Source organism: Nycticebus coucang, chromosome 6, assembly GCF_027406575.1.
Source record: "Nycticebus coucang isolate mNycCou1 chromosome 6, mNycCou1.pri, whole genome shotgun sequence".
Taxonomy (NCBI): Eukaryota; Metazoa; Chordata; class Mammalia; order Primates; family Lorisidae; genus Nycticebus; species Nycticebus coucang.
In genome coordinates this window covers 43331340-43346805 of record NC_069785.1, presented here as the reverse complement: position 1 = coordinate 43346805, position 15466 = coordinate 43331340, and the positions used below count along the sequence as shown (strand labels likewise).

General features: G+C 41.8%; 1 protein-coding gene across 2 annotated transcripts in view; it reads right to left on the bottom strand.

Annotated features, from left to right (window-relative positions):
* Window positions 1-15466, bottom strand: part of NUSAP1 (nucleolar and spindle associated protein 1) — a 48125-nt gene that overhangs the window by 29784 nt on the left and 2875 nt on the right. For both annotated transcript variants that reach the window (XM_053595880.1, XM_053595881.1), the window contains exon 2: window positions 5891-5959. In XM_053595880.1, the coding sequence (XP_053451855.1) occupies window positions 5891-5959 (69 nt within the window). The remainder of the gene's footprint in view (window positions 1-5890; window positions 5960-15466) is intronic.

The window sequence follows — 15466 nt, the reverse complement described above, 5'->3', positions numbered from 1 at the left end:
ACCACTTTTTTTATTGTTGGGGATTCATTGAGGGTACCATAAACCAAGTTACACTGATTGCATTTGTTAGGTAAAGTCCCTCTTGCAATCGTGTCTTGCCCCCAAAAGGTGTGGCACACACCAAGGCCCCACCCTACTCCCTCCTTCCCTCTCTCTGCTCTTCCTTTCCCCACCCCACCTCCTTCTTTCTCTCTCTACTCTCATTTTCAGAATTATACCACTTTAATCACTCTATTAGTAACCTTTGAAGCTCTAGAAAATCTTATTCCACAACTACAGGCAATATATCCTGGAAGTTGCACAAATTAGCATCGTTAAGTGTCCCTGTACCTTTTGTCTTCCTTTTACTTCTTGATTACTGTCATTTATTCATTCTAAGTATCAAAGTTGATGATTCTCCTATATATATCCTGAGCTGAAAATATAAAGTACATGGGTTATAAGTAGAAAAATAAAGAATGGAAGGCTTTGGGCAGCACCTGTGGCTCAGTGGGTGGGGCGCCGGCCCCATATACTGAGAGTGTCGGGTTCAAACCTGGCCCTGGCCAAACTGCAACCAAAAAATAGCCAGGCGTTGTGGTGGGCACCTGTGGTCCCAGCTACTCGGGAGGCTGAGGCAACAGAATCGCCTAAGCCCAGGAGTTGGAGGTTGCTGTGAGCTGTGTGACGCCACAGCACTCTACGGAGGGCGATAAAGTGAGACTCTGTCACTAGAAAAAAAAAAAAAAGAATGGAAGGCCTTAAACAGAGGCGAAATATTACTGAAGTTGAATAGTTCCAAGAGATATAAGGTCTAGAATATGCCCAACAAAGTGGATGGCTGATAAAGAGTAGAAACAAAGGTTGCTAGAGTTAAGGAACAAAAAAAGGGAAAGTAGTAAGAGACATCCCGATAAACCTTTAAACTCACACAAAACAAGGTCAGGACATAAGGCAATGAAGACAATGAGACAGAGAACACCAGAGAGCAACTACGTCAGCACGTAAGAGATTAGAATAGGTAAGGATAGGCTTTGGATCGAGTTGTAAAGCCCAAGACAAAAAGAGCCAAGAGATTCCTTGAGTCGAAACTCAATGAAAATACTAAAAATGCCATGCTGATTAAAGGAGGAAATGCAAAGGTAACAGTGACACAAGTACTGAGAGATGTGTATGCCCTGAAAAAACCATACGGTGTTCTGTACAAAAAGAAAAATATTACAAGACCATTTGAGGATCAGACATCTCTGGAATTCTTTTCTTTTTTTTTTGTGTGTGTGTGTGTGTGGTTTTTGGCCAAGGCTGGGTTTGAACCCACCACCTCCGGCATGTGGGGCCAGCGCCCTACCCCTTTGAGCCACAGGTGCTGCCCTGGAATTCTTTCCAAAGAAGTCAGATTGTTCTTTATTCATGTTTGGTTGCCATAATAAGAAGCGGCCAAATAATCTAGTAATAGGTTGTATGTATGACTATTATTTGCTGGATATGACTGAATTAGGTATTGAAAAGTTTGTCTCTCTAAAAGACATTAAGTAAATGTCCAGAGGGAACAAAACCCATGTTAATATTTGCTGGTGATGATTTTGATTTAACAGAAGACTGTAGAAGACTAAAAAATCTTCTTATTGATTTTTTCAGAGGACCCACAGTATCAAATATCTGCCTGGCTGGATTAGAGCACTTCACTGCACTGAATGGGAAAATTTACTTTTGAAGTTGTAAGTTATTGTTGAAGAAATCTGGTTGTAGAACACTCCGGATCGAATTGGAAGAAATGGGACCCTCACTGGATCTAGTTTTTTTTTTGTTCATTTTCTTCTTCCTCTGGCGGTGCTGGCTGTTTTTGATGTTGTTAGTAGAGACAGGGTCTTACTCTGGCTCACTGCTGCTCATACTGGTCTTGAACCTCTGAGCTCAGACAATCCACCCACCTCGGCCTCCCACAGCGCTGGGACTACAGGCATGAGCCACCACGCCCGGCCTGGATCTAGTTTTGAGAAGAATACACCTAGTGTCAGATGACCTTTATAAATTATCTATGAAAATGCCAAAAGTTCTCAAGCCAAAGCAGAAGAAAAATATATCCCATAACACTTTTAGTACAACTTATGGAACGATTCATATGCAGAAGCAAGACCTAAGCAACTACAAACCAGGAAAATGAAGGGGTTGAAGAAGGGACCTGCAGAGAGGATAACAGAATATCAGGAGAAAAAAAATCAAAGAGTTAAAAAAACTGTAGCCAGCAACTACAGTTCTATTGTAGTCTGTTTATTTAAGAGAATTATCAAACTTTAATCTATCCAGTTTCTTGTAAGATTTTATTTGTTTTTTTAAACATGATTTACTATGTATTATATTACAGACCGTAATATATTAGTATTAAGTTTAAAGCCTCTTGAGACATAAAAAAAAAAAAACAATAGGTGAGCATAAATTTCAAAGGAGCAGGAATCTTTACATGAGGAGAAAAATGCTATTTGGATCCTGCTTTTAAAGTACCCCTCTACCGCCAGCCCATATTAGTGAAGTATAGGACAGGTCCTGTAATTGGCTTAAATACCTGCTATTGTGACTCCCAGAGATGTCTTCTGTTAATCCCATTCCTGAACCATATGTTATGGGAGTCTAACAATCATTGGGGAGCAGGGTGTTCATTCCTGAATGGACCATGATGTACCCTCTGATGAGTCTAAATTTTTATTTATTTATTTATTTTTTAGAGAGAGAGTCTCACTTTGGCACCTTGTGTCACCTTTGTAGATGCCATGGCATCATCATAGCTCATAGCAATCTCAAATTCCTGGGATCAAGCAATCCTCTTGCCTTAGCCTCTCAAGTAGCTGGGCCTATAGGCAGCCACAACACCTGGCTAGTTTTTCTATTTTAATAGAGATGGAGGGGGTGGTGTCTCACTTTTTCTCAGGCTGGTCTTGAACTCCTGAACTCAAGCGATCCACTTTGCCACGCCTGACTTGTCTAAATCTTTAAGACTGAAGAGGCATACCTGGTTCATATGAGGAAATGGCCAGCACACCTCCAGATTACTGTAGTCAGAGCTGTTCTAATTTATACGCTTAAGGCTTCCAGAAGGTCCACTGTTACCTTCACATACACAACTGTACACTTCCCAGATGATGATTTTGGGATCTGGAGGCTTATACGTCTATCCTATGTAACACTGACAGTCTCTTTGTCATGTATTTGGATCCTGCTGACTTCTGTATTTTTTTTTTTTTTTGAGACAAAATCTCACTTTGTTGCCCTGGATAGAGTCACATAGCTCACAGCAGGCCGGGCGTGGTGGCTCACTTTGGGAAGCCAAGGTGGATGGATTACTTGAGCGTCAGGAGTTTGAGACCAGCCTGAGTAAGAGTAAGACCTCGTTTGTAAAAATAGCCAGGTGGTGTGATGGGTGTCTGTAGTTTTAGTTTGGGAAGCTGAGACAAGAGGATCGCTTTGAGGCCAGAAATTTGAGGTTGCTGTGAGCTATGATTTATTTATGTATTTAACATATTTATTTAGAGACAGTCTCATTCTGTCACCCTGGGTAGAGTGCTAGGGTGACAGAATGAGACTCTGTCTCTAAATATGTTAAATACATAAATAAATCATAGCTCACAGCAACCTCAAACTCCTAGGCTTAAGCGATCTTCTTGCCTCAGCCTCCTGAGTAGCTGGGACTACAGGCACCCACTACTACACCCAGATAGTTTTTTCTATTTTTATAGAGATGGGGTTTGCTCTTGCTTAAGCTCGTCTAGAAACCCTGAGCTCAAGCAATCAACCTACCTTGACCTCCCAGAGTGCTAGGATTACAGGTGTGCCTGGCTGCTTCTTCGACCTGATGTCTCTATCAGGTCTTATCACTCATCTAAGCTCATTACTAACAGATTCACCACTTAAGGAATCCTGTATTTGATTGAATTTTTTTTTTCACTATGTGGCCTTTGGTAGAGTACTATGGCGTCACAGCTAACAGCAACCTCTAACTCTTACGCTTAAACTACTCTTTTGCCAGGGCAGCGCCTGTGGCTCAAGGAGTAGGGCACCGGTCCCATATGCCGGAGGTGGCAGGTTCAAACCCAGGTCTGGCCAAAAAAACCACACAAAAAAAGAATAAACTATTCTCTTGCCTCAGCCTCCCAAGTGTCTGGGGATACAGTGCCCACCACAACGCCCGGCTATTTTATTTATTTATTTATTTTTTGGTTGTAGTTGTTTGCAGGCCCAGACCAGGTTTGAACCTGCCAGCCCTGGTGTATGTGGCCAGTGCCCTTACCTAGCTATAGGCGCCAGCCAATATTTGATTGAATTTTGATTATCACATTCTCCTCTTACAAAATTTTTAAATTTTATAAATTGGAAAACAGAGAGGAAGTAGTTAGATTTTCAGTTTGTGTTTATATTTACCTTCACTTCCTGATAGATAACCAATCTTTCCAAGGCCCAGTCCTCAAGGCTTTTCAACCCTTTGCCTCTCTTCCAAGTTAAGAATCCTGGCCCTTGATCTATTTAGGTGTCATGACTTATCAAAAATCTTTGGCACCGATACAAAGCAGCCATGCCAATCTCCCATCAGCAGTGGTTTACAACTTAAAAGTAAATGTTTTTCACAATCCCTACTTCATTTGATCAACACTCAATTCAGCATCGCAAATATTATTTTCATTTAAAAGAGGAGTTTCAGTTTTTCAAGGTCACATTGAAAGAAAAGAGAGCTGCTACCTAACTTGAGTCTGTCTTTGTTTTCTTTTTTTTTTTGTAGAGACAGAGTCTCACTTTATTGCCCTCGGTAGAGTGCTGTGGCCTCACACAGCTCACAGCAACCTCCAACTCCTGGGCTTAAGCGATTCTCTTGTCTCAGCCTCCCGAGTTGCTGGGACTACAGGCGCCCGCCACAACGCCCAGCTATTTTTTGGTTGCAGTTCAGCAAGGGCCGGGTTTGAACCCGCCACCCTCGGTATATGGGGCTGGCGCCTTACTGACTGAGCCACAGGCGCCGCCCTGTCTTTGTTTTCTTTTTTTGAGACAGAGTCTCAAGCTATTGCCCTGGGTAGAGCGCTGTGACGTTACAGCTCACAGCAACCTCAAACTCCTGCACCCAACCAATTCTCTTGCCTCAGCCTCCCAAGTAGCTGGGACTACAGGCGCCTGCCACAACACCCAACTATTTTTTGGCCCGGGCTGGATTCAAACCTGCCAGCTCTGGTGTATGTGGCTGGTGCCCTAGCAGCCTGAGCTATAGGCGCCAAGCCAAACTAGGGTCTTTGTGGCTTCAAATCCAGTTCCTTCCGTACTCATTCATATCATGCCATCTTTCGTTACATTTGGCAACTAGTACTTAGCCTTTGCATTTCTTTCTTTTCTTTTTTTTTTTTTTTTTTTGCAGTTTTTGGCCTGGGTTTGAACCCACCACCTCTGGCATATGGGGCCGGTGCCCCACTCCTTGAGCCACAGGCGCCGTCTGCCTTTGCATTTCTTTAAGGACATTTTATCCAAGATGGTTTCACCATTTGGAACAAATAGTTATTATGAATGATCTCTTTGGTAATAAATAACATGGTTTTTTTTGAGACAAAGTCTCATTTTGTTGCCTAGGCTAGAGTATGGTTATCATAGCTCACCGCAACCTTGAACTTTGGGGCTCAAGTGACCCTCCTGCCTCAGCCTCCTGACTAGCTGGGACTATAGGTGTGCACCACCATGCCTAGCTAATTTTTCTATTTTTTCTCAAGCTGGTCTGGAACTCCAGGTCCTCCCACCCTAGCCTCCGAGAGTATTAGGATTGTAGGTGTGAGCCAGAGGCCCAGCCCAGCATGTCTTAAATCATCACTAATTATGTGTTAATTGTTCATTACCTAAATATGATTGTTTTGCTAGCTAATAGGTGATGAAAAACATTACTCACCTGATTCTTACTTTCTTTGCTTGTTTCTTGTTTAAGGTGGGCTTTTAAGGCTTTTAGCAACTTGTCTGCCTGCAAAAAACAAATAAACAGGAACAGGTAAGTGCCCAAGGGGGAAGAGCTTAGGCTGTAAGAGAACATAGGTGGGCTTGGCCACAGGCCAGTTCTCGGATAAAGATGTATTGTCTCCAGCTGCCAAGATCTGAAAGACAAAGAAGAGAGTCAGAAATACAAAAAAGGGTAGAGAAATAGCACAAAAATAGCAAAGCCAAGGGTGAAATTTGAGGAACTTAAGTTCAGTGTAGCTGGAGCATGGAGCTATTGGAAAGAACAGTGAAAAATAATGCTGGGAAAGTTGACAGAGGCCTGATTTTGCCAGGCCTTTCAAACCACTTAAAAGTGTGAACTTACCCTTAGGAAAAGGACAATCTCTAAGGAGTTTGCCATAAGGCAGTGGGTGACCAATTTTGAATTTCTCTGAATGATCACTCTGGTTTCACAATGTGCAGGATGCATTTAATGGGGATAAGATCGAAGACAGGGAAACAGCTAGGAGGCTGTTTTAGGAAACCAGAGATGCTGTGACCTTAACTAGAGCAAGGCTAAGGCAACATGGATGGAGTCAAAACCTTTTTAGGAAGTAAAATCAGTGTGAAGGCGGGAGTTGAAGAATTGGGAAACTTTGTTATGCCCAGGTTTCTGGGTTATGTAGCTGGTAAAGCATGGTGGGGTTCCCTATGTTGTGCAATGAAAAAGGTCCCTGGGAGGGGTGGAAACAAGATGACTGACTGGAGCCAGCTTTCCACAGAGACTCCTGTCCAGAGGGAGAGTTAAAGGACAAAAGCAAGTAAGCTGATAGTTTGGAGCTCAGCCAAGAAAGAAGGTTGAAGAGTGCACATCAGCCCTGCTGAGGCAAGCTGTGACCCCAAGGTAAAAAATAATAGGTACAAAATCCATTCCCAAGTGGATGGGAGTCCCCTCCCCCATGAGAATGGCTCGCAATATACTTTCTACAAACATGTGAGCAGAGTTCAGATATCCTCCTATTTTATTTTGAACAAGTTGCCATAACTAAACCAGCTCTCCAGTCCTCCATAAGGACCAGTGCAATTCTCCACCACCAGAGCAAACTCACTAAGAAACATTTGATCAAATTCTCACTTCCACAGTGGTGAAAGAATTAAAAATGTCCACTAAACTTTCGAAAAACTTGATATCCAAAATTCTACCAGGCTTATCACTATTTACAATTAATGTGAAAGGTTTAAATTATCCTCTAAAGCGGCAAAGGTTGACAGACTGGATACAAAAACTCAGGCCAGATATATGCTGCATACGAGAATCTCATCTTACCTTAAAAGATAAACATAGACACAGGATGAAGGGATGGTCATCTATATTTCAGGCAAATGGAAATCAAAAAAAAGCAGGTATTGCAATTTTATTCGCAGATAAAATAGGCTTTAAACCAACAAAAGTAAGGAAAGATAAGGATGGTCACATCATATTTGATAAGGGTAACACTCAACATGATGAGATTTCAATTATTAACATTTATGCACCGAACTAGAATGCGCCTCAATTTATAAGACAGACTAACAGATATGAGCAACTTGATTTCCTCCAGCACCATAAGAGTTGGAGACTTTAACACTCCTTTGGCAGTGTTGGATAGATCCTCCAATAAGAAGCTAAGCAAAGAAATTTTAGACTTAAACTTAAACATTTAACAATTGGATTTAACAGACATCTACAGAACATTTCATCCTAACAAAACTGAACACACATTCTTCTCATCAGCCCATGGAACGTATTCCAAAATTGATCACATCTTAGGTCACAAGTCTAACCTCAGCAAATTTAAAAGAATAGGAATTATTCCTTGCATCTTCTTGGACCTCCATGGAATAAAAGTTGAACTCAGTAACCACAGGAAGCTGCATACTCATACAAAAACATGGAAACTTAATAACGTAATGCTTAACGATAGCTGGGTCATAGACGAGATTAAGAAAGAAATTACCAAAATTTTGGAACAAAACTTTAATGAAGACACGAATTATGAGAACCTCTGGGATATCACAAAGGCAGTTCTAAGAAGGAAATTTATAGCACTGCAAGCGTTCCTCAAGAGAACGGAAAGAGAGGAAGTTAACAACTTAATGGGACATCTCAAGCAACTAGAAAAGGAAGAACATTCCAATCCCAAACCCAGAAGAAAAAAAGAAATAACCAAAATTAGAGCAGAATTAAATGAAATTGAAAACAAAAGGCTTATACAACAGATCAATAAATCAAAAAGTTGGTTTTTTGAAAAGGTCAATAAAATAGATAATCCTTTGGCTAACCTAACCTGGACAAAAAAGAGTAAAATCTCTAATTTCATCGATCAGAAATGGTAAAGATGAAATAACAGACTCCTCATAAAGTAAAAAAATCCTTAATGAATATTACAAGAAACTCTATTCTCAGAAATACAAAAATATGAAGGAAATAGACCAATACTTGGAAGCATGCCACCTTCCTAGACAAAGCCAGAATGAAATGGAAATGTTGAACAGGCCTATACCAACAGGCCTATATTGAAATAGCATCAAGTATACAAAATCTCCCTAAAACAAAAGCCCAGGATCAGATGGCTTAACATCAGAATTCTACCAAACCTTTAAAGAGGAACTAGTACCTATATTACTCAACCTTTTCCAAAATATAGAAAAAGAAGGAATACTACCTAACACATTCTATGAAACAAACATCACCCTAATCCCCAAACCAGGAAAAGACCCAACAAGAAAAGAAAATTATAGACCAATATCACTAATGAATATTGATGCAAAAATATTCAACAAGATCTTAGCAAACAGAATCCAGCAACACATCAAACAAATTATACACTATGACCAAGTGGGTTTTATCCCAGGGTCTCAAGGCCGGTTCAATAAATGTAAATCTATAAATATAATTCATCACATAAACAAATTAAAAAAGAAAGACTATAGGATTCTCTCGATTGATGCAGATAAAGCTTTTGATGATATCCAGCATCTTTTCATGATCAGAACACTTAGGAAAACTGTTATAGAAGGGACATTTCTTAAACCAATAGAGGCTATCTACAGCAAACCCACAGCCAATATCATATTGAATGGAGTTAAATTGAAATCATTTCCACTCAGATCAGGAACCGGCAAGGTTGCCCATTGTCCATTGCTTTTTAACATTGTAATGTAAGTCTTAGCCATCGCAATTAGGAAAGAAAAGGTGATCAAGGGTATCCATATAGGGTCAGAAGAGATTAAACTTTCACTATTCACAGATGATATGATTGTATATATGGAAAACACCAGGGATTCTACTACAAAACTCTTAGAAGTGATCAAGGAATACAGCAGCGTCTCAGGTTACGAAATCTATACTCATAAATCTGTAGCGTTTATATATACCAACAATAGTCAAGCTGAAAAAACAGTCAAGGACTCTATTCCATTCATAGCAGTACCAAAGAAGATGGAATATTTGGGAGTTTACCTAACAAAGGACTTGAAAGATCTCTATAAAGAGAACTATGAAACTCTAAGAAAAGAAATAGCTGAAGATGTTAACAAATGGAAAAACATACCATTCTCATGGCTGGGAAGAATCAACATTGTTAAAATGTCCATACTATTCAAAGCAATATACAATTTTAATGCAATCCCTATTAAAGCTCTACTGTCATACTTTAAAGATCTCAAAAAAATAATAAAATACTTCGTTTTATGTGGAATCAGAAAAAACCTTGAATAGCCAGGATATAAATAAAAACAAAGCAGGAGGGCGATGCCTGTGGCTCAGTGAGTAGGGCGCCAGCCCCATATGCCAAGGGTGGCGGGTTCAAACCCAGCCCCGGCCAAACTGCAACCAAAAAATAGCTGGGAGTTGTGGCGGGCGCCTGTAGTCCCAGCTGCTTGGGAGGCTGAGGCTAGAGAATCGCTTAAGCCCAAGAGTTAGAGGTTGCTGTGAGCCTTGTGATGCCACGGCACTCTACCCGAGGGCGGTACAGTGAGACTCTGTCTCTACAAAAAAAAAAAAAAAACAAAAACAAAAAAAAGGGCACACTAAGTAAAGCAAGCAGACAGCTCTCAGAATGGGAGAAGATATTTGCAGCTTACGTCCCTGACAAAGGTTTAATAAACAGAATCCATAGAGAACTAAAACGTATTAGCAAGAAAAGAACAAGTGATCCCATCTCAGGGTGGGCAAGGGACTTGAAAAGAATCTTCTCTGAAGAAGACAGGCGCATGGCCTACAAACATATGAAAAAATGCTCATCATCCTTAATCATCAGAGTAATGCAAATCAAAACTACTTTGAGATATCATCTAACTCCAGTAAGATTAGCCCACGTCACAAAATACCAAAACCAGAGATGTTGGCGTGGACGTGGAGAAAAGGGAACAGTTCTACACTGCTGGTGAGAATGCAAACTAATACGTTCCTGTTGGAAAGATGTTTGGAGATGCTTAGGGATCTAAAAATAGACCTGCCATTCAATCCTACAATTCCTGTACTAGGTATATATCCAGAAGACCAAAAGGTACATTATAACAAAGATATTTGTACCAGAATGTTTATTGCAGCCCAATTCATAATTGCTAAGTCATGGAAAAAGCCCAAGTGCCCATTGACCCATGAATGGATTAATAAATTATGGTATATGTACACCATGGAATATTATGCAGCCTTAAAGAAAGATGGAGAGTTTACCTCTTTCATGTTTACATGGATGGAGCTGGAACATACTCTTCTTAGCAAAGTATCTCAAGAATGGAAGAAAAAGTATCCAATGTACTCAGCCTTTATGAAACCAATTTATAGCTTTTCATATAAGCTATAACCCAATTATAGCCCAAGAAGAAGGGGAAAGGGGAAAGGGGAGAGGGAGGGGAGGGGGGAGCATGGGTGGAGGGAGGGTAATTGGTGGGACCACACCTACAGTGCATATTACAAGGGTACATGTGAAATTTACTAAGTGTAGAATATAAATGTCTCAACACAATAACTAAGAAAATGCTGCAAAGGCTATGTTAACCATTTTGATAAAAATAATTCAAATTGTATATAAAACCAGTACATTGTACCCCATGATTGCATTAATGTACACAGCTATGATTTAATAAAAAGAAAAGAAAAGAAAAGAAGGGCGGCGCCTGTGGCTCAGTCAGTAAGGCGCCGGCCCCGTATACGGAGGGTGGCGGGTTCAAACCCAGCCTCGGCTGAACTGCAACCAAAAAATAGCTGGGCGTTGTGGCGGGCGCCTATAGTCCCAGCTACTTGGGAGGCTGAGGCAAGAGAATCGCTTAAGCCCAGGAGTTGGAGGTTGCTGTGAGCTGTGTGATGCCATAGCACTCTACCAAGGGCCATAAAGTGAGACTCTGTCTCTACAAAAAAAAAAAAAAAACAAAAGAAAAAGTTCCCTGTTGAGAAAGGAACTCCTAGCTTCTCTTGCCATCTTAGGCAATCTTCCCGTCTTGGTCTTTCCTGAAAAAAATAATGTTAATCTGATTGGTTACACTTACTTGTGCTTTATTTAGTTATTTCTGTTGAGACAGAATCTTACTTTGTTACCCTCAGTAGAGTGCGGTCATGTCATTGCTCACAGCAACCTCAAACTCTTGGGCTCAAGCCATTCTCTTGTCTCAGCCTCCCAAGTAGCTGAGACTGTAAATGCCTGCCACAATGTCCAGCTATATTTATTTATTTATTTGAGACAGTCTCAATATGTCACCCTCAGTAGAATGCTGTGGCGTCCTCCAACTCTTGGGCTTAAGCAATTACCTTACCTCAGACTCTGAAGTAGCTGGTACTACAGGCACCCACCACAACAACTGGCGATTTTTTTGTTGATTAGCTGGCCTGGGCTGGACTGAGCTTGAACCCGCCACTCTTGGTGTATGTGGCTGGCACTGAGCCTGTCCAGCTATTTTTAGAGACAGAGGCTCACTTTATCACCCTCAGTAGAGTGCTGTAGTGTCATAGCTCAGGGCAACCTCCAACTCCTGGGCTTAGGCAATTCTCTTGCCTCAGCCTCCCAAATAGCTGGGACTACATGTTGCCCTCTACAATGCTCGGCTATTTTTTGTTGCAGTTTGTCTGGGGCTGGGTTCATACCCACCACCCTCAGTATATGGGCTGGCACCCTACCCACTGAGCCACAGGCGCTGCCCCCATCCAGCTATTTTTCTAGAAAAACTTTCATTCTGGCTCAGGCTGGTCTTGAATCTGTGAGTTCAGGATCCGCCTGCCTTGGCCTCCCAGATTGCTAGGATTACAGGTATGAGCCACCACGTTGGTCATGTTTTGTTTTTGTTGTTTATTTTTCACTGCATTCAAACATTATTGTATGAAAGTCTGTGCTTTACTGGCTCAAGTATGCTCATTATTATAATAGACTAAAAAAATTCAAGTAGTATCTAATTATAAAACTGTAGTGGCAAATGAAAAATCTATAGTTTATCTTGCAGGTTCTTGTTCTTTAAAAGGCCAAGTATATTTGTTGAATTCTCTTTTCTTACTCTTCCACCCAGCCATGGAGTTGAGGGCAACTGACATCCTTTCCAAGGTGGGCCCTGCTTGGCTGTTTTCTTCTCATACCTTTTAGGCCATGTGTCCAGTAGAGATCCTTAAATTTGGTTTGGCTTTTAGGGGACTGGAGAGTTTCTGCTTATTGTGTGAGCCTAGGCCACATCCTATAGCTCACTTTACCAGAATGTTCTGTATCACAATATCAGGTACCATCTTAACTAGTAATAAAGTGGTACCTTATTTCCTATTTGTTGTTCCTTGAACCACTCTTAGGAGTCTTCTCCTTGATCATTCTGTCTCTAACACCTTTTTAACATATCATCACAATGTCACCAAACATGCAAGAATGCTAAAGTGAGGTACCTTTAGCAGAGGCAACTGAGGACATCTAAGTTAACTGATGTAGGCTGATGCTCAAGAGTTGTGTTGGAGGTAGAGATGTTATATATCAGTGTGTATCCATACAGTTTTTCAATAGTATTTATTGTGCTGGGCACTGTTTCCAGGTGCTAGAGAGACAGTAGAGAATAAAATAGACAAGGTGTCTGCCCTCCAGGAGCTTCTAGCCCTGGACCAATGGGAAAATAACCTATTAACCAAATAGGCTAGAAATACATGATATGACATCAGGTGCTATGAAGCAAAAATAAAACTGATAACTGGAGTGGGGAGAGAGTGGTACCTGAGTTAGGACAGTTAGGAAAGGCCTCTCCAAGGTGGTGGCTTGAGCTGAGATGTGAGTAAGGAAAGGGTTATCAGGTGAAGTTGTGGGAGAAAAGCACTGCAAGCAGAGGGTGCACCAAGCACAGAGGCCATGAGATGGACCAAAGAGTTGAAGCACAGAAACAGCCAGAGTGGCTGGAGCATGGTGAATACTGGGGTACACTGAGGGCGGGGAGATCAGAGAGGTGACTAGCGGCTGGGTCATTTAGATTTTCAGGTCATTGCAAGGAGAGTGTATTTTGTTCCCCCTTAATTTATTAGAAAAATGCCAATCCTATAGAAAAGTCAAAATATGTGGGCGGTGCCTGTGGCTCAAAGGGTAGGGCGCCAGCCCCATATGCCGGAGGTTGCGGGTTCAAACCCAGCCCTGGCCAAAAAAAAAAAAAAAAAAAAGAAAAGTCAAAATATGTAATGAACATTCGTATTCCCCACCTAGTTAAACAATCATTAGCACTGTTTTGTATTTGCTCTCTATATTAATATACATTTCTTGCCAAACTATTGGTAAGTTCCAGACATCATACTTCACCACTAAATACATGAACCATAGCTCCTACAGATAAGGAGAGATCCTCCTACATAGCCTCTAATGCATTATTGCACCTATAAAAGTAATAATTTCCTAATACCACCTAATATATAGCCCACAATGAAATTTCCTTATCTTGGCTCAGCACCAGTAGCTCAGTGTTTAGGGGACCAGCCACACACACCAGACCTCGTGGGTTCGAACCCGGCCTGGGCCTGCCAAACAACAATGACAACTGCAACAAAAAAATAGTTAGGTGTTGTGGTGGGCACCCGTAGTCCCAGCCACTTGGGAGGCTGAGGCAAAAGATCACTTAAGCCCACGAGTTTGAGGTTGCTGTGAGCTGTGATGCCACAGCACTCTACTAAGGGTGACATGGTGAGACTCTGTCTCGGCCAAAAAATAAAGAAAACAAAAAACCAAAAACTTCCTTATCTTCAATTTTAGCTGTTTTCTTTTTCTTTTTTGAGACAGTCTTATCTTGTTGCTCTCGGTAGAGTGCTATGGCGTCATAGCTCACAGCAACCTCAAACTCCTGGGCTTGAGCAATCCTTTTGCCTTACCTTCTCAAGTAGTTTGGACTTTTTTTTTTGTAGAGACAGAGTCTCACTGTACCGCCCTCGGGTAGAGTGCCGTGGCGTCACACGGCTCACAGCAACCTCTAACTCTTGGGCTAACGCGATTCTCCTGCCTCAGCCTCCCGAGCAGCTGGGACTACAGGTGCCCGCCACAACGCCCGGCTATTTTTTTTTGTTGCAGTTTGGCCGGGGCTGGGTTTGAACCCGCCACCCTCGGCATATGGGGCCGGTGCCCTACTCACTGAGCCACAGGCGCCGCCAAGTAGTTTGGACTTTAGGCGCCCACCACAACGCCCAGCTATTTTTAGAGACAGGGTCTTGCTCCTACTCAGAGCCTCAAGTGATCCTCCCACCTTGGCCATCCAAAGTGCTAGGATTACAGGCCAAGCCACAGCCCTCAATCTCTCAGGCTCCCAAAGTGTTGGGAGTACAGGCACTCACTACCTCACTCAGCTAATTTTTCTATTTTTTGTAGAGACGGGGGTCTTCCCCTTGTTCAGGCTAGACTTCAACTTCTGGCTTCAAGTGATCCTCCTGCCTTAGCCTCCCAAAGTCCTAGGATTACAGGTGTGAGTGACCATGCCCGTCCCTAAATTTTTAAAAAAATTAATATCACACTGGTAGAATTTATTTATTTTTTTATTTACTTTTTTTTGCAGTTTTTGGCCAGGGCTAGATTTGAACCCACCATATGGGGCCGGCGCCCTACTCCATTGAGCCACAGGTGCTGCCCTTTATTTATTTACTTTTTCAGGGTAACAAAGACAGATTTTTTTTCTTTTAGACAGAGTCTCACTATGTCACCCTCAGTAGAGTGCCATGGGGTTACAGCTCACAGCAACCTCAAACTCTTGGGCTTAAGCGATTCTCTTGCCACAGGCTCCCAAGTAGCTGGGACTATAGGCACCTGCTGGGCTATTTTTTTTAGAGATGAGGTCTCGCTCTTGTTCAGGCTGGTCTCTAACCTGTGAACTCAGGCAATTCACCCTTGGCTTTCCAGAGTGCTAGAATTATAGGTGTGAGCCAGCACACCCTGCCCAAGAAAACTTAAGAAAATAGGCATAGGTGGTTCATTTCTTAAGTTGATTGAAGCTATATAAGACAACCCCATAACCAATATCATACTGAACAGAGTAAAACTGAAACCTTTTCAACTTAGAACTGGAACCAAACAAGGATGTTGAT